Raw genomic sequence first — 22,811 nt, 5'->3', positions numbered from 1 at the left:
CCGAGTTGACAGACTCACATGAGCAGGGTTCATGCTCGCGCTCTAAAAACAGCGGCATAGACAGCACTTGGAAGTTGCAGCTCGAGCTCCAGAGCCTGACCTCCATCCCAAACTGCAATTTCAAACTACTGTGCATACAGCCAGCATGAGCCCTACTAACCTGAGTCTGTCAACACGAGCTGGGAGATTCGCTCCAAAATGCTGTGCAGACATATTCATCGGGTACTTGCAGGTTCAGGTCTATGAAAACATTTTCATCAGATGGATTTTTATTCCTGGTCAATTATTCCATTTCTTATTAAAAATTTCACTGTTCATCTGTAGGAAATAAAGATGCTACACCTCTCATTTTCCTTTACCTTTATATGTAACTTCTTAGAAACTCTGCTAAAAATGACTCAAATTTGAAACCTCACTTTTTACTAACTTGCTGCCAAGACCTGACATTGCTGATTGCATACACCCAGATACAAAAAAGGCATTAAACTTCTAGAGATGACAGAGCTGAACCAATTTATTTTTCATAAAGTAGTCATAAAAAATAACACGTTTAGTAAACAAAAGAAGCCACACACCAAAAAATTAAAATAGAATATTGAAAAATTTGTTAACAAGTCACAGGATAAAAATGAAAGCAAGTAACCTTTATACCCCAAATTGCAACTTTTATGGGCTAAAATTATAAATAAATATAGCAAATCCAAAGGGTTCCTGCATTAAAGCCAGAACCCGAACACTTCTCCTTTGTAATATGGGAGAAAGTATCTTGGGGAAACATGGGGCTGTTTGGTTATGTCCTGTTTTTCCTGGCTGTTTTCAATGTCCTAGGAGGGGTGCTTTGGGAGCATGGTGGGCTGGAACTTCCTGTGGCTATAAGGAGAAATCTTCACATGGTTTATTTATTTTGTTTTTTTTGGCTGCTGTCAAAACAGTGCCCTAACCCCGTTAGCTATCTTCCACTTAGGTAGTTATGGCCTCCCATCATCACAATATCTGAGCATCTCCCAAATATTTAAAAACAGAAATCATCTTGTTGTCCATAACAACTCTGTTGGTTCAGTTTCTGAGAAAGGAACTGAGACATTTCCGAGTGTTTAATATCAGCCCTGTAGCTTCCTGGAGGCAGAACAGGAGTCGTCATTGGTATCTGATTCTTAAGAAAGACCATGCAGGAAGGGTATGATGCTGCTCTGCTGGATGACCTCTTCATGTCCATAGACAACAGGAGTACAAGTGTTATCTCTTTAACCATGCCATAGTCAGAAGTATGACAGAGTGATGCAGGATACTGGTAGCTGACAGGTGGCATTGCTGTTTTCTCCCTAGCGTCTCAGTTAGCATGCTTAGCAAATAACACTGTTTGGGAGGCTGGGAGGGCACCATCATTGAGCAATGGTTTCTTTAAGTATTGGTCTATTACCTCTTCTAGGGTGAGTAGTGATGATCTTGATGATCTCATATTAGGGGTCCTTGGTGTTCTCCATCTCAGGGTAGTCCTGGTAGCTAACTCCTCTGTAAGGCCGAGGGAAGGAAAGGAGCTTCCAAGCCAATGCAGTGAAGAGAAAACTACCTGGAGACTGGTGGACAGTCATGTTTAAAATGAGGGCAGGTATTTGCTCACAGCCTGCCTTTTCTGAGACATGCTCACAAGACAGGCTGGGAAGTGTTAGTACAACAAAGGCAGCCATTTTGGAAGGCTAAACTTTCTACTCTGGTTGGGACAAGCTAGGAAATGGGGTGAGAAGCCTGGAGCCTTTATAAACAGGACTAGTTTCCAGCCTTCAGTGGACTGGGCAGGAAGGCTAATCTTGTCTCAGAGCCAAAGGAAACATCCGAAAATATATTACACATACACATTAACCTGTTCCTTCTGTCACTATTTAAGGGCTTGTATCTCATTATATGTTGTTTGTATTCTGGGGTAATAAATACTTTACTTTTTATTTATCTCTGTACTTATATGACGCTGCCTTGGTAACCTTGGACTCCTGAGATAATGTAGTCTCACTATGACACCTTTGTTCAGATAAAAAAAACAGTTACAAATAATTGTAGGACAAAGATGGACAAAGGGAATGTTCGGTTTGTTAAACACTGAACCACCAAGTTATGACTAAAGCAAGATGATTAAGACGACTGCAAGCAATACTGAATACAACCTTAAAAAATGACAAAGGTCTTTACTTCAATTTTCTAATTTATTCTGTTTGTTGAGGAGGTCTTAAGGAGCCTATTCACTTTCACAAAGAGTTTACAATTTTCAAAGCCTCTGTAAACAGTCTTAAATTTCCAGTTTTGATTGAGATATGTTAATCCTATTACCAAGACAGCAAACAAAAGTACATTCATATGGATTACGGGCAGTTCATAATAGTGATGACACACAAAACAATACAGTCAAGCTTTCCTTTTTGATACCAAAATCTTGCATCTCTTAGGGATTGTGCAGGTAGTCTGTGCCTTTGTAACCCCCAATCCCTATAAAGGAAAAGTGGTAGGTACATTTTGGGTTGGATTATATTGCTGTATTACTGGTCTTCCATTCTCAGGTTATAAATGCTATTTCTGCAGCACACTCAGCAAGTGACCAGTACTAAAACTCAGGTATCCAACATGCTAGAGAGCAAGGCCAGTCCCCACACAAGAATTCTGCTGATGTCCATTTTTGTAAACTTTAGCATTTCCTGGAATGAGTATACTTTTGTATGGAAGCTAGATGTCATAACAGTTCCACAGGCAAACCTGATTACACTGATAAATACTGTAAAATTATTGTATCAGAAATTGGATTCATTAAATATTTAAGTTGCATAAAAATGTACACATGATTTAGCCAGCATATAAACAAAAATACATGAAATCCGCAGCCTCTGACATTTATAGTAATAAAAGAACAAGTAACTTATTTAGAAAGGGCTTTTCCCAGTTTGCTTCCAGACTTCTTTTGCTCCTTTAATGCTTTCTCTTTTCACACACTTCCAGTATCCTTGTACCCCTTGCTGTTGTGGTACCTGTTATCAACAATAACAACAAAGTTACATAGTTTTGTTCCATCTTTACATATAAAATACCTTCCCTCTATTATGGCTGTTCAACACACGAAAGCATAGCTGCACCATAATGCTACCCTTCCACAGTTTGTATGGATAATACTGAGTATCAGAATTAGCACAACATTACATCCACACCAGCCAATCAGCATTCAGGATTCCTCAATATCCTGAAATCCTCTTATTTTGCTGCACAGCCTGTGTTTCTCAGACAGGTGGACAGCTAATCTTGATTGGCTGGTGAAGGTCTTTTTTCTCCTGGTGGAAAATTTCATTATAATTAGTATTGGGTCCAAACTACAGTTCCAGTCTGGATTCAAACTTTTCCATTGATCAGGGAGTTCAGATCTGGCATACTGGTTCATGTTTAGCTTTAACTATAACAGTTACATAATATATATATATATATATATATATATATATATATATATATATATATATATATATATATATATATATATAGAATTAAAATAAATGCTGAACAAGTTTACATTCCCCCAAATAAAACAAAAATATCATTGAGAGGCCAGTTTACCAAATATCTGCTCTTCCTCACATTATGGATGTTAGAAATTCCCAGTTTCTCTTATATACCATCAATGAGCTAATACTTATCCTATAAGAGATACTCCAATTAGAATGATAAATTCAGATTATATACTCTAATAAGAGAAATCAATTTGCTGCATAAAATGCCGATGTATCCCAGGATGTTAACCTGGGGGGAGTGATACGAAAGGGGAAGCATACGCAGCATGACTGGTGTGCAGGTACACTTATTACAAACTCAGTGGGAGTTTCTTCTCTGAGATGCCTGCTTCAGAGAGTTCCTCAGTTCATGTCAGAAAGACATTCTCAGGATCTCCATATCCTTCAGAAGCATCTGAATGTTTAGGAGCAATGTGCATGCAAGGTAATAGGGTCGTTTTTCTTCAATAATTATTATTAGTAGGAATCATCAGTTTTTAATGTTTTTTCTCTATCAACTAGTTTTGCCTTCACTTCTACAAATGTTAACACAGTAGAATTAAAAATTCCCAATGTTAATATTTTTTGTGTAATTTAAAGGCTGTTAAATACTTTCATTGCAGATTTTAGACCACTCTAGTTTTGTTACCCTTAAGCCTCGATACATCCTGTTCTTTAATACTCCCAGAAACTCTCCATGGCTGAGGCAATTATCTCCATCTAAATCAAAGATCTTGAAGACTGTGTCCAAAACATTGTCTGAGAGCTCCTGTCCTGTTGCCACTTTCACAGCTCTCTTGAACTCAGCTAGTAAAAACATAATGTTAATGTTAATTACACAATGTGTAAACACATTACAGAGACATGAAGAAAAACTAAACATACATAAATAGTGGGATTCTGTACCAATTTAGCATGTCTTCTGGGTATCCTAACCTATGGTATTTGGGATGTGTGAACTAATAAATTATATTAGAAGACCTCAAACCACATGCTCTTGAGCTTGCTTTGTATTTCAATGCAATCTTTGCTGCTTGTATTATGAGTTTTTAAAATAAATGATTTCTTCTGAAGCAACAAGAACAAATGGTAATCATTAATATTTGCTGAAAATAGCTGCATATTAAAAGAAATAACTACTTTTGGCATACACCTGTGTATGTAGATTGCAAGGACTTAACCCACAAAGGTCTTATAAAAATACTAACATTTTATTTGGAATCAGTCTAATGCTAAATAATTCCATATTAAAATCTTTGTCTATAAGGCATTTTTTTCAAAGACACACTTCACTTCAATTGACAACCCCCTCAGCTATTTTTTTTTTTTTTTTTTTTTAACAGCCAGTAACTATCAGCCACTAAAAAGTGCGTTTACAGCACACAGGTTTATATGCTTTTTGGTTGGTTTTTGAAGGAGGCTTTAGGAACTGGTCTGCCCTTTCTTGAATGAGTGGAAGAGAGGAAGGTTTAATGGAATTCATGGAAGAAGCAGCCACTATACCATTCTGGGCCTCCATTTTCCCCTCTCTCTTTTGCCATCCTGTTTTCACATTTTTATGTGTATTGTGGTACTGCCGAGAGATCCCGGCCAGGGCCCAGGGTCCTGTTGTGCTTCAGGCTGTATATACATGTAATAAAAAAAGCAGATCCCGCCCCAAAGAACTTATAGTCTTAGCACATAAGAAACAACACACAGCTACAAAAAATATCTGGGGGTGGGGAGGAGGTGAGGAGGCATGTGGAGGACTGGATAACACAGAAATGATTATGCTTAATACAATAAGCAGCAATCACAGCACACAAACTGCCTAGCCTAGGCCAAACATTTTATAGGCATCATGGACGAGAGGTGTTTTAAGGAGGGATTTGGAGAAGAATAATGAAGAAATAGTAGTTTTATGTATTTTTATGGGGTGCTCCTTCCATTTATAGCACACTGCTCCTACTAGGAGGTCCACATACTAAAACGGAGCCCCATATTCACAAATGAATGCTGTTGGTCACCCAAGATAAACCCAGCTAGTTCTAAAGCACATTAGAGGAAGGGCTACTCATGACTTAATTCTCAGTGACACAAACTAGTTGGTTTAAGCAGTAACTTAAGTTCAGCCAATAAGGGTTTGTCAACACAAACAGTTAGTTTAGGGCAAGCTGGGGTGTTAATTTACCCTGTACTAGCATGCTGCTGAGTAACTGTCCGCGTGCACCCTGCTGAGGTGAATTAACAGTTCATTAATGCACTTTGATTACTCCTATTTCAAAGAGGACTGAATCAAAGCACCTTAACAAACTGCTAATGCACATCAGCAGAGTCCACACAGTCAGTCCATGGCAGGCTAGCACAGATGAATAGTGAAATTTTTAATAAGAAATGGGATAATCGACCAGGAATAAAAAAGTATCCTGCAGGAAAAATGACCCAAATTCAACCTTTAGGGACATACTGGTAGATAATGTTTGTGTTTGTGTGTGTTTACATCAGGGCCGGATTAAGGCAGGGGCTTTAGGGGCTGCAACCCAGGGCCCCAGCTCAAGGGGGACCCTACAAAAATAAATCACAGGCAGATATCTCCAACTCTGGGCCGCTAAAAGTCCCGCAATGCAGCGGGGCAGTCAGACAGGCTGCCTGCATGCTCTGGCCCCACGCTGCCTGGCTGGAACTTGCACCTCGCACCCTCTCCTCCACCCCAACCCCTGCCCCAGATGAGAATCTCCCTCCTGTACTCAAACTCCCTCCCAGACCCCGCACCCCCCCTGCATCTCAATACCCTGCCCCAGCCCCATTCCAGGAAAAAGACTTGTATACATGGGCCCCAAAAATCTAATAGCCCCAGGCCCGCAGGAGAGTTAATTTGGCTCTGGCTTACATATATATTGTCAGAGGTTAACAATGTAATTGAACAGTTTGTGTCTATGCTGTATTCTCTTAATTCAGAGATCAAAAGGAGATCTTACCATTTAAATGAACTATAAATATAGTGATATCACTGTATTGATTTCTCTTTGAAGTACATAGCAAATCACCTGCAAATGGTGGAAAACAGGCAACTGCCTTATGTTAATCTGGTGATGCTTAGGAAATAGGTCTACTTCAGTCTGGATGATTGCCTAATGTTCACCTAAGGACTCCAAGCTGTCAAGAGAAGGCCTGGAACTGTATAAAAAAAACCTTTGGGTCCTGATCCTTTTTATCTCAGATCTGCTTGATGCTTTATGCAGGGGAAGCTTAAGTCCTAAGACTGAGATCTCTTGTCCCACCTGGATCACCCTGGATATGAACGTTGGACCAAATCTACGGACTAATTCTAAGAACTCTTGTAACTCCAAAGCTCACCATTTGTACTACGAAACTGATCTCAGAACTGTACTCATGTCTGTATGTATACTGATCTTTTAACCAATACTCACTCTTTTCTTTTTAATAAATTTTAATTAAGTTAATAAGAATTGGCTGTAGCGTGTATTTGGGTAAGATCTGGAATATTCATTAACTTGGGAGGTAATGTGTCCGATCCTTTGGGATTGGTAGAACTTTCATATTTAACTTAGCTGTCTGGGAGGGAGCCCAAAGGATGAGTTACTTTTAAGGGAACTTTGTTTTGGCTTCTACGTAACCAATAAGATATAGAAGCTGTTTTGTGCTATCTTGGCAAATCTAAGTATTGGAATATCCACCAGCTTTGGGGATTGTCTGCCCCATTCTTTGCACTTTGCCCTGAGTAACCCCAGTGTGTCCCCCCCTCCCCGCCCCACAACCCCAGTCAGATACACTTAGGTATCACTAAATAAGTTCAAACTCTTGTGGGTGATTCTGTGTATACTATATTACAACACACATCAGAATTTAGAAATCCGAACAACTTGTGGTTATAAATGCTACTATTCTTTGTGCAAGTTAAATTAATTTGTAATACAATTTTAATATTATAATTGTTGGAGTTGACAATGCTAATGTTTGAGATAACTTATTCACACAATCTCTGTGCAGTATACTTTCTACTACTTACCCAATTTAACAGGACGATTAGCTACAGTAAACATTTGCATGGCAATAGAAAAGTCTTCTAAGCGATTTGTAAACTGGCAAAATGTCTTGAATTCATCCAAGCTGATATTCTAGAGTACCAAATAATTCAAATTAGGTTTGTTAGATACTAAATCCAGAAACAAGTAGGTCTATTTCCTTAGAGTTCTAGTATTTAGATATTACTGTGGTTATCACCTTTAATATTTCTATTTTCTAGTTATCAAACGATCATCATGTTTATGGATAGCAAAATTAAATCTGAAAGGTTGCAAGAACTCCTCTATTTGAAAATAACCACATTTTTGGTATATACTTATCTAATTAGAAACTTGCACTTGAACTTAAAATAAGAAAGCAAAACAAAAATAATATATTCTATGTACCAACCTCTCCTGCTTGGATTCTCTCTTTCACATTTTGCCAGTAAATTTCATTGTTTTCCTCATCAGTGAAATACAATAACCATTCTGCAAAGTCCTCTTTTCTCATGAAGTTCAGACCCCTTGAAAACTGTATGAATTCCATTTCTTGCACCTCTGTTTGTAAATTTTCCATAAATCTAAATGTAAAGAAATACAGTGAAATACATAAAATAACCACAAGTTAGTACTATTAATACTAAACTAGTTACTCAACTCAGTAGAAGAAATAGTAACATTTTAAAATCTATAACTACCCACCTATAAATATTACAATCATGTTAACTGTTTAATATGTCAAAAATACAGTTTTACCTGTGCATGTAAATGTTTCAATGCTGGGTTTCAGTAATTATACCACTAGGGTGCTCTCTAAGTCTATGTACATTCATGGATGTTGCAGTCAGTGTTACGCTAGTGAACAACAATTACCCAGAGAAGAGAATATGCAGCAAAGTGTGTATGCATATATAAAGATTATGTGCTGGCCAGCCAGTAACAAGATAATTTCATGCAAAGGGACTGACCTGGTAAATATAGGTTATGGATTAATATGTGGTTTATGCAATTTAATGTTAAAAATTGAGGAATGAGAGAATTGGACAATGGCTAACGATATTATACCCTAACAGTCAAGCCACAAGATTCCTGATCATGAAAAGGTGATAGAAAAAAGAAACTTAAAACCATCAATACAGGGCAGCATAGGGGAATGGTAATTAAAGGCCTCAGAGGTTATGAGAGGCTTGGTAAATCAGATAAATATTTATTAGAAAATGGATTAAGAGGGAATATGATTGGCATGAAAACAGTGCTGAAAGTTACAGAAAATATGGTGTCACAGTTATTTGGGAAGGTGGCAAGACAAAAAACAAGAGTACAATCTGATGTAGGAAGGCATGAACATTAAGGGATTTAGGAGATTATTTCCACCATAAAAGATCCATGAAACAGGCTACAATTGGCAGCAATAGAAACTACAACTGTAAATATAAATGTGGCTTTGAGTCTCCTTATTTTGGACGAGATAATCACAGAAGGGGGGGTGGGGGAGGGTTCATTTCTGGCCTTAAAATCTAGGAATCTGGGGAGCTGTCACACACTTAACAGAATTTCCAAATATCTTTTCTTTCCTATTTTGTTAATTGTCATTTTATTTCTGTTGCCCACATCCCTAAGTAGTTACATTTTTATTGGAAATATGAGATAAAAGGGCACTTATTCCCAACAATTTGTCTCTCCCTGTGCTTTCTTCTCAATGTCCACAGGTTCTAACAAGAACTTGGTTTTATTGAGTTGCAATAACTATAGAGAGGCTGAAATAAAGTACATTTATACTAGGACAAAGTAATTACTTGGAGAATAGAGTAGCAAGGAAAGTGACTGTGCAGCAAATACTGGTAGAGGCTCCTTTGCTTATCAGTGTTTGCATGGCCTCATTGTATTTGAATTCTTTCTTGAATCTAAGGCATTTTAGTCAGTAGAGCTATCTTTAGTTCTTTAATGAGATCACTTGGACAATTAGCAGCTTGGAGCTCTGTGTTGTCTGTAGGGGGATATGTCAAGATTGCCTTTGCAACATAAGCTCTCTCTTGTATTTTCCTCCACATAATTAGTGCTGCATAAGCAAGAGGGTGCATGAATAATGCTTCATTGCTCAGGACATGCCGGTGAAAGAAAGACAGACACTGGAATGGATTTTAAGCAGTAGGCTACAACTTCATCAACTCAACACTGGGTGGGGTGGTATATACTCAGCCCATCTCACATATCATTTAACTGGCTCCAGTGTGGAGTTAGAGGTCTCCCACCGTATAAGCAATAACATTGGGTAGACCCCAGGACGCAGCTCGTTCTGAGTCCTCTAGCTCTCCCACCCTTGAGGGGGAATAGAGAGTATTCAAGTGGGGACCTCAGTCTGCGAAGACTTCAGGTCTCCCTTCTCCCCAGAGGCACAAGATTCACCAGCAAAAATCCTGGGTCTCATTTATCTCTGGGAGCTGGCCCTTTTAGCTCTTATCTGCACTAGATACAGGCTGCAAGTTGTGACAAACTACACATTCCTATAATAGCTTTTAAAATTAGACCTCCAAATCCTATTCTTCTTTACCTCAGCTGTGCTTCCACAATTTGCTGTGAGGAGGGCAAAACATCCACCAGACCTCTATCAATTTTGCCCAACGGGAAAAAATTATTTTCTTATCCCAAAACACAGGCAACCAGTCAGGTCCACAGTATCCTGGAAATACAGCTTGCTATCTACAACTAAAGAGAGGAGGGCAGGGTAGGCAAAGAGGCAAGGAGCCCAGGGAAAAGTTTAAATTGTTGGGGGAGCACAGGGGCCAATCAGCTCCCACTCTACCCTCAGCCAGCCAACAGGACGCCGTGAATCTGAGGAGAAGGGGGAGTCTGGCATTTTCGGGCATGTGCTCCCCTCCTTCTCGCTGTGGCAGCATCCCTCCTGACCCACGGAGCTGTAGATGTGGTTGTGATACTTGGGTGTACAAATTTACTTTAATTGCAAGCTGAATTGGTTAAAAGAGAGTAAAGGTCTATGAATTGTTACAATAATTTGTTATATAAAACTCTCTCTCAGGCATGGGCTCTCTCCCCTCAACCTCTCTTTGAGGACAGAGCATTCTTCCTGCAGCGGGGCCAACCATCCTCCCCCCCCCAAATGGGGTGGACTGTCTATTTAGATATAAGGAATTCAGTAAGTATTGCATTTCAAGCTAGTAGGTTTACTCTTGACGTGCTGGAGTGGGAAGGATTTCATGCAGTACCAAATATTTCTCAGAGCAGCAGCTGAACAATGCAATTTAAAATTCAGATGTGATATTTCCCCATATTTTGAGTTACCAGTGTATGACTCATCACATCAGGGCATTTTTATTACCAGATGTGAGAGCTAAAAAGCCTAATGAGGTTTTTTTATTTTTTAGTAACACTTTTCGAAAAGTATCTAGCTAGGAAGGAAATCTTGGTAGCTTGATCACATTTATATGACTAAGACACTTGATTGCGGGTGTTTTTCTATGTACCTGCTAGGTCTCTGGTTGCATTTGTTCAAAATAATGATTCACAGCTAGAGAGAGTTAAGATCCCCTAAACAGTGCTTAGTTTTGAGAAAACATTAGGAAGGGACAAAATAAACTTTAGGGGTGAAATCCTAGCTCCACTGAAATCAATGGGAGCTTTGCCATTGACTTCAGTAGGGCCAGGATTTCACCATAGGAATAGAGGGCAAGATTCTGACCTCAGATACTCAGTGTAAATCCAGATTAATCCACTGCAGTCAAGGAAATTTCTGTTACAGTTGTGTAAAAGTAATCAGAATCAAGGGCAGAGTTTAAAAAATGTATAAGAGAAATCAATAATTTACAAGAGGGAAGGAGGCAGGGAGAAGACAGTACTTTATTTCATCTAGCTTGTTATCCATATTCTTCAAAATGCACATGTTTAAGACCAACAGCCAAATTTGTTATTAATTATTTGAGATATGGTAGCATCCAGAATCCCCAGTCAGGACTGGGACCCATTTTGCAAGGTACTTGTCACCTACATAGAAAGATAGAGTGCCTAAAAATCCTTGGTAACTCACTTTTAAATGGAAGTGAAAGTAAAGTGAAACTAGGGGAACCTCAGGGCTTCAGAGATTCACCCACCAACCTGGGATTTTGAAATACAATGCTAGCTTTGTACTTTCCTTATGGTAAACAAAGTAGCAAAATGAAACACAAAGGAAAAATTAGGGAAAGTTTTCCTTCCTAAATTTTGTTTCTGTACTTCAGAATGTTTGTACAACACCGACATTCTAAGGCAGCACTGTCTAGCAGTTACAAGACTCCTATCTAGGAATGAAGTCTCATCTCCTGAAAAAGGACCAACTGATACAAAGGCTGCTGCCCGCTTAACCTAGCAACAAAGGTTACCATGGACATCACCTTGGTGTTCCACTCTGCACTGACTCCCCATAGAACACCGAGTCCAGTTCAGGAATTGCTAACGTTCAAAGACCTCTCTGCTTTATGGGACTGTCCTGAGCTACCAGTGAGATCACCTCTCCCTTTGCAACCTCGACCATCCACAACAGCTGAGTTCTACCAGAATCATGAAACTATCAGTGAGTAAAGGGAGTCTCACAAGGGCTGGACACAGAATTTTCACTTTTTCACAGGAGCTGGACTACACTATTGAACTCACTCCTACTGCAGGTAAGAATGATAATGGAGCTCACCAGTTTCAGAGCTAAATGTAAAACCTACTTCTTTGATTTAGCTTTTCCTCAACAAGTTCTCAGTACAACCACAGCCACTCACTCACACTCACAAACAACTCCCTAGAAACAAATCAAGCCATTCCTCCTACTGGTTGAGAAGGAAGAGAGATACATGGTTATAGTTTTCTCTGTTATTAAATACTTTGGAGGTGCTCCGGTTCTACCATGAGGAGGCCATAGAAGTACCTAGATAGACAGGGTCAGACCCGAGTTCTAGTCCCATTTCTGTCACTAACTCACTGTCACACTCTGGACAATTATTATGTAGCCTTTCCATGTTTTGGTTTTCTTACTTGTAAAAGAAGGATAATACCTCTGCCTATAAAAAGCACTTTGAAATCCTCAGAGGAAAATTCTGAACAAGTGTAAAGTACCCTCTTGATATAAGTACTATGATTAGCCTATTTTGCAACTGCATCACATTGTAGACTCGTATTCAATTTGTGATCTACTATAACACCCAGATCCTTTTCTGCAGTACAGTCGGTATTACCCAGCCAGTTATGCCCCATTTTGTAGTTGTGCAATTGATTTTTCTTTTCTAGTACTTTACACTTATCTTTATTGAATTTCATCTTGTTGATTTCAGACCAATTCTCCAATTTGTCAAGGTCATTTTGAATTCTAATCCTGGCCTCCAAAGTGCTACAACCCCTCCCAGATTGATGTCATCCACACATTTTATAAGCATGCTCTCCACTCCTTTATCCAAGTCATTTAATGAAAATACTGAATGGTACTGGATCCAGGACCCTGCCTGTAAACAGGGTGAAATTTTATGAAGAAAGTACAGTAGAAACCTGTTTATTGAGCTTCCATTATCCAGCTCTCTGTATACTCGAACTGGACAGCAGGGCTCGGGTTGACACTCCCAGGGTGGACAGTCCGAGCCCCGCCCATTCTCCGGATTATCTTATTTTTTGATTATCCGATCTGGCAATGGTCCCAATTAGATCAGATAAACAGGATTCCACCATATTCCCTCTTTTATTTTTGAGAAATCTAAAGCACACGGATTATTTTATATATAACTGGTGTTACAGGTTTTAATGTGTCTTAATCAAATCTAATCATTCCTACTTTTTCTAGGTGCTGCACTGATCAGTGAAAAGACTTTCTAGCAACAACTTGGAAAATGATAAAAGCATTTACCATCATTATTTTTTCCTTTTGACAATGATCTATGTCTGTATAGCTCATCAGTCATGTCTTGTAAAAACAGCATGACACTTTGATCAAACAGCTAACAATAGCTTCCCGTGTGAGGTAAAATGTTGTGAGAGGCCATCAGATAGAAATCACATTTTCCTTGAACAATAGGAACTCAGAAATGATGTGCTTGATTTACTTGCAAATAAAATCATGTGAAAAGTGATATCTCCACACAGGTTAAAAAGACACTGATCCTTTTATTCATCTTTCTATGTGTTAAACAAACTTCACTGTCATGTGGCAACGTAAATGGAGTGTATATGCAGTGATAAAGAGGCACATTCCACCTCTATGAAAAATAACTGCCACTGTTGAAAAATTACCTGCATTAAACCTTACACTTATCCCACAAAGCTTAAGAGCAAGATGTGGGAGTTTGATTTTGATTACAGGCCTCTATTTGTGTGGTAGGCAAAGGTCTTTAACCTACATTTTCTGAATGTACTAGGTACATAGTTTTATCAATGTCATTCCTCATTGGGTCAATGCAGGATTTTATCTAAAACATGAGGCATTCCAGTTTATACTACATATGCAAACACAACCTTTTACTGGTGCTCTCTGTCCTTTGTTTCGTTAAGAGGGCCTACTGTATTTATAAAGAAGGTAGCTGCAGACATGCTAAACTTATTTTACTCATTTAGCTTCTATTGAGTCAAGAGCTTCAAAAGAGAGAAGTTTGTTTATTTATTTGAAGACTGGTATGTGTCTCAGTCAGTGGAGTAGAAACACTTTATAGCGTTAGGAGAAATGCCACTCTCCCCTTTTTTGTTCTCGCTTTTCCTAAACCTCAACTGATTGCAACATCTTTTACTAAGTTCAGGGCTGACTGACTCCATTGCAGCTGGACATAAATCAGACTATCCATTTTATGCTGCTACTTTTTTAGCAGTTTATGAACTGCCTATTAGCTTTGAAGAAAATGGAACATTAGTGAAAATAATCTTGTCCCCTTTTAGGTGTGAAATCACATAAGTTGTTGTGATGTAAAAACTTGGTGCTCAACAGTATACATGCAAATGTGGTTTCAGCAATTAGCATCAAATCAGGACATTTATATTCCACAGTAATAGAGGTTTTAACTGGTTATTTCTTTAAAACTCAGAAGAGCTGGGGATTGCGGGTACACACAAGAAGCTATGTTGATGTTTTAAGCTCTGATTATTTCTTCCAGTCACACATGCTGCTGGGCTGTCAAGTTGAGAGGGGACAAGGCAAGAGAGATTCTGCATTAAGATCTACACCTCTACCTTGATATAACACTGTCCTCAGGAGCCAAAAAATCTTACTGCGTTATAGGTGAAACCGCGTTATATCGAACTTGCTTTGATCCACCGGAGTGTGCAGTCCCCCCCACCCCCGAGCACTGCTTTACCGCGTTATATCCGAATTCGTGTTATATCGGGTCGCATTATATCGGGGTAGAGGTGTACTTGAGCATCTTTCTGACACCACAACGTGACTATGATGTTTCAGCCCATTTTGGGTATCTGTAGTGGTCACAGGTGAAGTTACAAGACTGAGAGATGAGTCCATTACATTTTGTTGGCATTACCAGATCAAATTATGGAGGCTCTTCACTTGACAGCCCAAGTGAGGAGTCTCTCCATTCCCCATACAAAGAAAGGACTGTTTTGGCCTTGTAACATTTGCTATGACCAGTATGTCAGTCATCACAGATTAGGGGGTGCATACACATACGTACACACACAATTAGTAACAATGGCACATCATAGCAATAAGTAATGGAGTCTCTAGTTAAATAATTACAATCCTTATTTTGTGCTAGTGCTTTATAAACAGAATGATTGACTTATATTATTCTTACAGCTTTTTTCATTAATTTCTGGCTTTCAGGGTCAGAATGGTAAAGAGATTCTTTGTGACATAAGAGAATAAAATATTTTGCACATTGAAAGATATGAAGCCACACATTTCAGAGAGTAATGTTTCACAATATTCCATTGCAGTTTCAAATGGATATGGTGTTCTTCACTTCCTGTCCTAAAATTGTATACTGTGCTGAATCACTGTTAGGCAGCTGCATGGTTCCACTGCAAGAACATTTCAACTGGTGACATGATTCCTCTATATGTAAAGTTCGTAAAGCTCCGTCTAATTCTTTGGGACAAAACATACTATTTAAATGTACTATTTAAATTATTTTGGAGAGTAGGGAGAGCAACTGTGGCAGTGGAAGGCAAAATTTCTCAGGGCTTGTCTACAAAGCGCCAGCAAAGTGCACTGGTGGGGGGTGATTTGGAAAGTACTTGATCATCTTATGCTCTAACTGCCTCATGTAGATCCTGCTGGTGTGCTCTAAAAGGTACCTAGTTTGTGTTAACATAGCCCTTGAAACAGAATGCAAACTAGGTACCTTTTAGATCGTGTCTACAAGGTCTACACGGGAATTAGAGTGCAGCTTGTTAGTGTACTTTACAAATCATGCTTTGCTGCACTGCGTAGAAAAACCCTCATTTTTCTTCAGATTGATGTTCATTGGCTGATATGAGTTTGACCAAACAGGAACAAACTCATCACTACTCAAACATGGAACTTATAAGAATGACTACTATCAATGAATGACAACTAGTATTTGTACACTACCTGCAAAACTCAGAATAGCGAAGCTTCTCCTTTCCTGCTCTTCCAAAGAAGTGCACCAGCAATGTTGTATTAACAGCGGAGTCTTCCAATTCTGGTTCCTACAAACAAAAAATAAAAACTTATATAATTAATTACTAACAATTCAACACAAAATTGGTAATGCATATTTGAACTGGAGTTTCCCAGAAGTCACTTGTAATTTAGTTATTGTTCTTGCAGACAGTATTTAGAGAATTCCAAAGCAAAGCTGAATGGTTCTCTGTCAAGCTGAACTCTGACCTCTGTGTTCAATGTTCTGCTCCTAATATCAAGTATAGTAGCTAAACGCTGATCATCCAGCAAACACAATTTTCCTTTTCATTGGTAAAAAGGTTATCAAGGAAATAATTTGGAGATAATTATGGTTTACCCAAGAAACAGAAATCATTCCCCTCTGATTTTATTCCCTATAATTACTGATAATACAGTAATTTGCAAAATTTTAAAATCTAAATACTGTATTGCTTTTCAGACTCAAAATCTTAACACCTTCCTGTTACAAGTTTCTTTCCTTTATTCACAACCATATGTTGCTTAGAACATGCAGCATCTACCTGAACTTGGCAAAGTAACCTGGCAATATTTACTCAAAATAAAATTATGGTCCACAGTATGTCTCTCTGACATACTGTGATTCAAATGCAAATTTCCCATTAAACGAACCATTTGGACAGGAAATAACAGCTGTCTTTGAAAAAAAGATTGTTTTCCAGTTTTATACATGTTTTGAATTAAACTCTGTAATTGTCATGAAATCAGATAGCATGCTAATATCCACTTTAATGTTATAGCACAACATACTTTTCTATATTCTTTGTTATTAGTTACTGATAAAATTGCTGGTTAGCTATTCAGCAAGCTTCACTTTTAGGTTAATACTGTCTTTCAAATCAATTTAACATTCAGATAAAAACAATTTTCAGCTAATTCATCTGGATTGGTTTGGGAACCTTCAGCTCCAGCAAAACGCAAAGTCTGATTTGTAACAAACTCATAAATTAGTCTGAAACACACACATAAAAAAAGTAGAATACGAACATTTACTTTTATGCATTCAATCATCATGTATGTTTTTATATTGTTATAAGGCTGTTTGTTAATCTCAATTTTCTCAAATTAACAGCTTATTCTTTTACTGTATAATTTTTTCTTCTTCTGGAAAAAAATAGCTCTACAGAAAACAAAGAATACACTTCAGCTCAACTACTGCATCTTTATAAAGCCTAAAACCACACAATGTGCTGGATTTCTATGTTTTATTCTTCTTTCACCACTAGCATAGTGGCTTTTCTTTGAACACAACAAAACACTAAGCGACATGAAGAGAGATTTTTTTGGAAGTCCACAGGGATTTCAACAGAACTATTCTTATGGCATCTAAATAGCCTCTGTGTCTTTTATCCTGCTGAAGAGGTAAGATGAAAGACAAGAGTCTATTCATGAGATTTAATACTAATGGTTATTTAGCTTTCAGCATCATCAATAACAAGTCCCATTAGTCCACTGTGTGTTTCATGCTTACTGCATATGTGACAAAGTATTTTACAGTTAAAGAGGTAACATTCCTTGTTTCTATTCTATGCCACATTTCATAAAATGCCAGTAATATGAGATAAGTATGAGCTAACTTAAAAACAATCTTTTCAGGACTCATGCAATGGCACTGCATTTTATCATTTGACTGCAGGTAGACAATTTAAATATTCCCAAGGTCTGTGCTTCAGAAGTTTAAATGCTTAGGCTTCATATATGATGACTGATGTATAAAACATTCATATATGCTTATTTGAAAGTCAAAAGCAAAACTTTTTGTTGTCATGTCAGCATCCATGGCTTTTCAAGAAGAAACAAAGGAGGATCTGCCCATAGTATCTGTTTCTAATTAGTTTTGTACTTTCAATTTACATATTAAAGATGGATTTAAAAAGTACATAATAGATTTCCTGAAATCATTTATTTTAAAAATTTAACTTACAACTAAGTAACAACATAATGCTTTCAAAAGTCCACTTTTATCTATATGCCTGTGAAGTCAAAATCTCTTCTGTTGTTCTGAAAACTACGGCTGAAAAGCAAGTGTTTATAATAACCTTTTAAAGACTAAATCTACAACAGAAAAGGCACGTTGTTTCTCTACTCAGATTTCTCCTTATAAGCTAGAAGACGACATATAAACAATACCTATCTCATCTTATCTAAGATGACAAAGCCTATCCCTGGATTTATAATAAATATGCACCTACTTGTTTGCTACCCTCTTTATCAGTTGAAATTCCAAGGTGGAATTGGCACATGTCCAAGCACTACACTAGTGAGAGTTAAGTGTGTTTAAAAAACTACAAAATAGTACTTTTCTTGAAAGCAGAATGTGTGATAGGAAACCTGAGAGACAACAGCTTAAAGGTTTCAAAAAACTTCTTTTGCCAAGGTTAATGCTATTAAATTAAGGTACATTGTTAGTACATAATTCTTTTTTGTCCACAGAATCATTAGCTGCCTTTCCTGCTGATCTTCACGTATTGTATAAATTAATACCCCCACGACAATTCTTTGTTAAAAGGTATGAGAGATGTATTAATATTTCCAACCCCTCACTCTTCTGAGGTTAGGTGGAAACATAATTTAAGATTTTGAAACTTTCTCCCTCAGCTTTGGGAATGAATGGTGACCTAATCTAGTATCCAAACACATCACTGAATAATAAGGTGACCAGATGTCCCGATTTTATAGGGACAGTCCTGATTTTTGGATCTTTTTCTTATATTGGTTCCTATTACCCTCCACCTCTGTCCCGATTTTTCACACTTGCTGTCTGGTTGCCCTACTGAATAATAATCTTTAGAAACAGACTTCCAAGAATTAAGTTTAGCTACAGTGCTGATCTGTAGCAAGTAAGGAGGTCCTGAGGTCCCTTCCAACCCTGATATTCTATGATTCTATGATATGCGTCTTTCCAATCTATTGAAATTAAGGTAATATTATTGGAAATATACTGTACAGAAACACAGTATGTACTACGAACATAAGAGCCTATATTTCTACTGCAATTTTATTATATGGAAATAAAAGGATACTTTTTTTTGAAGTAAGTTAAGCTCCTAAATCACATAGGTGCTTTTGAAAATTTTACTTCAAATCCTGAAACTAGTCCTTTTCAATCAAGAACCATATATGGCTCAGATGAAACAAAATTTTTCCTTATTAAATCATGGAATTTGTTTAAAAATTAAATTAATGGAGGACCTGATGCTGCAAAGACTCGAGAATGTGTGTAACTTTACTCATGTGAGCAGTCCCAATGAACTCAATGTTTGCAGGACTGTGGCCTTAAGTATCAGTCTATTGGCAAGTATTAATTAGCTAGAGTAGAAACACGGTATTAGGCAGTGGAAGCTATTCAAAGAGGTGTTACAAACTGTGGTGGGGAGACAGTCTCTATTTTCAGAACAAAAATAAGTGCAGAAATGAGAAAAAAAAGATTTTCATAAATTCATTTATAAGAATAAAAACTATTTTATTCTTTATCGTTGTATCTGAGCACCTTCCAATACTGCATTAAGCTACATGACTAACATCTGTCACATATTGTTTGTTCTCTCATTCTCTCCCTAAGGGGAGAAGTATGTGCAGCGCTTTATTTTGTTTGGGTAGTTTTTTTAAATATACATGTTGCTATTTATATTAGAGAAGGCAGGGTCAAAGAAACGTGCCTTGCACATGGAACAGAAGGTGGTGAGGTTCGTGATGGTCCCTAGTTCCTGTAGGAGTTCATTCCACAGTCTTGGAACAGCCCCCAAGAAAGTTCTGTCTCCCATGCAGACAAGCTTTACCCTTATTGTAGAGGGTTCCATAGTGTCAGAGGGTCACAGTTGTTGACCACAGTCTTCATCCTGGAGCTTTAGATGATCTTTTAGGTATGGTGGACTCATGGAGCACCTTGAAGGTAAGGACTGAGGACATTGAATTTGATTTGATATTCTATGGAAGGCAATGTACAAAGCAGATGACAAGTGTGATGTGCTCACAGTAGCCACTGTTGCTGAGAGGAAGTGCTGGAGTGTTCTGTATTAGTTGGTGTTTCCTAAGTGCTGAAGCTTTCATGCCCAGGCATACTGCAGCGCTGTAGTCCAGTTCAGAGGTGAAAAAAGCAAATCATCATCTCTCTCCAGAACAAAGGATGGAAAAGGAGTTTTATGAGTGAAGAAGTTATGAATAGAAAGAGTGCTTGACACACGATCAAAATGGACATCAGTGGAAAATGCATATGGCCAGGTCTGAGAGTAAGTTGTTTATAGTTGCATCAAATTTCAGTTTAAGAGTTTAAAATCTCCTGTTTTTAAGAGCTCAATAGCGGTGTCCCTAAGAACAAGTTAAATGTTTCACAAAAGACACAAGCGAGATACTTCATATAGAAACAAGCTAATTATAGAATTCAGAACCATATGCCTAATTTGTCATTTGGAAACAACTGTCAAAGTAGATAATATACTGTATTATCTTGCCTAATATGAAACTTTACTTTATAAACAAATGCAAAACATCTTACACTATTAATCACTCCTTGCTAATGGTAATTAAAGTTCATTTTGTACCATTATACTTATTTTAGCCTTTTTGAAAAATTACTCATTAATAATTAAAAGTATTTAAATAGTTTAAGAAACTGGTTTGACTATGTACCAGTCTTAGAAACAATGTGATTGTTCTTTAAGGTGGGTTTTTTGGGTCAAAGTCCCCTTTATTATTAAATTCTACGTGTATTATTGGTGAAAATCAATACCTCCTCAATATGTCCCAGAGGTTTTTCCATTTTGATACTGTTTAGGACAACATACACTTCTGTAAGTTAGCTAGGAAATACACTAGCTAGGGAACAATTATAAGCAATACCACTCTCCATGTTTCAGTGCTGGAGATGATCACCAGCTGCAGTCACAAAACAAAATGAAACAAACAATATCCCCTCACCCAGGTTTTAACATTGTAAAATAAAGGGAAACAAGGGGGTTTTTACATCATCTTCATGAGCATCTGGCATTGCCCAGGGTGTTGGAGAAAGGATACTGGATGAGAGGGACCACAGATCTCTAGGCTATGACATTTCTTATGTTGCAATAAAATTTTGCCTAATGGCCTCCAAAGAAAGTGGTGCTCACTGAACTGATGAAAAGCCTTCTGAAATGGATAGGGCAAAAAAGCATTTCTCAATCTAAATACATGGCGAAACCCTACATATGTCAAACTAAAGGTATTTTAAAATTTAAAATTTTAATTTTCTCAAAACAAACTTTTTAATTTGAATTGGCATTTGGAGCCACCTACTGGCAGCAACCATCTCAATAGAATGTGTGACTTCATTTAAGATATAAGATGGCTGTGAACTCCTTGAGGCAGCAAGGAGTTTGTTCTCTTTGTACAGTGCCTAATATAACGGGGTCCTAGTCCAAGACTAGGACTCCTAAAGGCTATAGTAATACTAATAAATAACAATAATACCATCTGGGAGCTCTGCAGAACAGACAGTCAGTCACCAACAGGCTTTAATACTTATGTCACAATTACAACTGTTTCTTTGTGAGTCCCTCATGGGGAGGGGAAGGAATGCCAGGTGGGACAGGCAGTTAGTGCTGGTGGCAGCAAGGCTAGATGGGCCGAAGAGACAGCATGTGTGGATGTGGCCCACCTGCCAAATCTATGCACTTGCCCATTTATGTATTGGCTACACCATTTCCAAGATGTATCAAATCCTGGTAGTCAGGGTGCTCCACACAGCATCTCCCCTGGCACTAGCCCTGTATAGGCATAACTTTAGAGTCTATCTACTCCCCATCCTCAGAGTGATTAAGGCTCTTAAAAGTTCTAACTGAGCATTTCAGACAAGACAAAATCCTAGGATTGTTGGTCTTTGTAAGAAAGTAATCTCATATGTAAATCATAATAGCGTTGAGAAACTATGTACTTATTTTTCTCCGCTGAAACTACTGTAGTAATCCTTTGGCTCTAAGGGGACACAATCAACTTTAAAAAATCATACTTCTGACAGCTCATCTTTTATCTACTACATTTAAAAATAACACCAACGATTACCACAACATTAAGATATTAGAGAAAATTTTTTGTACTTTGTTTACTTTGACAGGACTTTGTGTAGAGTCAGTTTTGGTTTTTATTCTGTTAGTTATTGAGTTTCCAGGGTTAGTGTGGCTTTTTTTACATAGCAACAGGAAAGAAAAATAGATTTTTTTTTTAAACAACAGGAAAATAGGACTATAAAACCACAAAAATTGGCAGAGGGATTTGTATGACCCAATGCTATTTTTAACTTGTATTTTTAAAACTGACTAGAATTCCAGATGAAAGTGACCCTTTAAGAAATTACATTATATTGTGTAGGTAATATTACTTCACAGATTTTTCTAATGAGAGTCCTTTGAGGAAACAATCTGGAGTACGGTTTAAAGCACAGTTAAGATATTTAGGGCTGGTCTACACTACTGCTTAAGTTGATGCAACTTATGTCACTCACGGGTTTGAAAAAGACACACCCCTGAACGACGTGAGTTACATTGACTTAAGCACTATCCACACCAGCGCTATGTCGGTGGGAGACACTATCCCGTCAACATAACTTCCGCCTCTCATGGAGGTGGAGTAATTATGCTGACAGGAGAGTGCTCTCCTATCGTATAGCATGTCTTCACCAGATGT

General features: G+C 37.9%; 1 protein-coding gene across 2 annotated transcripts in view; it reads right to left on the bottom strand.

The window, feature by feature from the left end:
- Positions 1-2,179: 2,179 nt before the first annotated feature.
- MICU2 (mitochondrial calcium uptake 2) overlaps positions 2,180-22,811 on the bottom strand; it is a 256,302-nt gene continuing 235,670 nt past the window's right edge. For both annotated transcript variants that reach the window (XM_054015452.1, XM_054015453.1), the window contains 5 exons: positions 16,065-16,162; positions 7,935-8,106; positions 7,528-7,636; positions 4,168-4,325; positions 2,180-3,011 (listed from right to left, as the gene is read on the bottom strand). In XM_054015452.1, coding sequence (XP_053871427.1) covers positions 2,907-3,011; positions 4,168-4,325; positions 7,528-7,636; positions 7,935-8,106; positions 16,065-16,162 — 642 coding nt within the window. In that variant the 3' untranslated portion in view covers positions 2,180-2,906. The remainder of the gene's footprint in view (positions 3,012-4,167; positions 4,326-7,527; positions 7,637-7,934; positions 8,107-16,064; positions 16,163-22,811) is intronic.

Source organism: Malaclemys terrapin, chromosome 1 (assembly GCF_027887155.1).
Source record: "Malaclemys terrapin pileata isolate rMalTer1 chromosome 1, rMalTer1.hap1, whole genome shotgun sequence".
NCBI lineage: Eukaryota > Metazoa > Chordata > Testudines > Emydidae > Malaclemys > Malaclemys terrapin.
The sequence above is the reverse complement of the archived record's forward strand: the minus strand, read 5'-3'. Positions and strand labels throughout refer to the sequence as shown.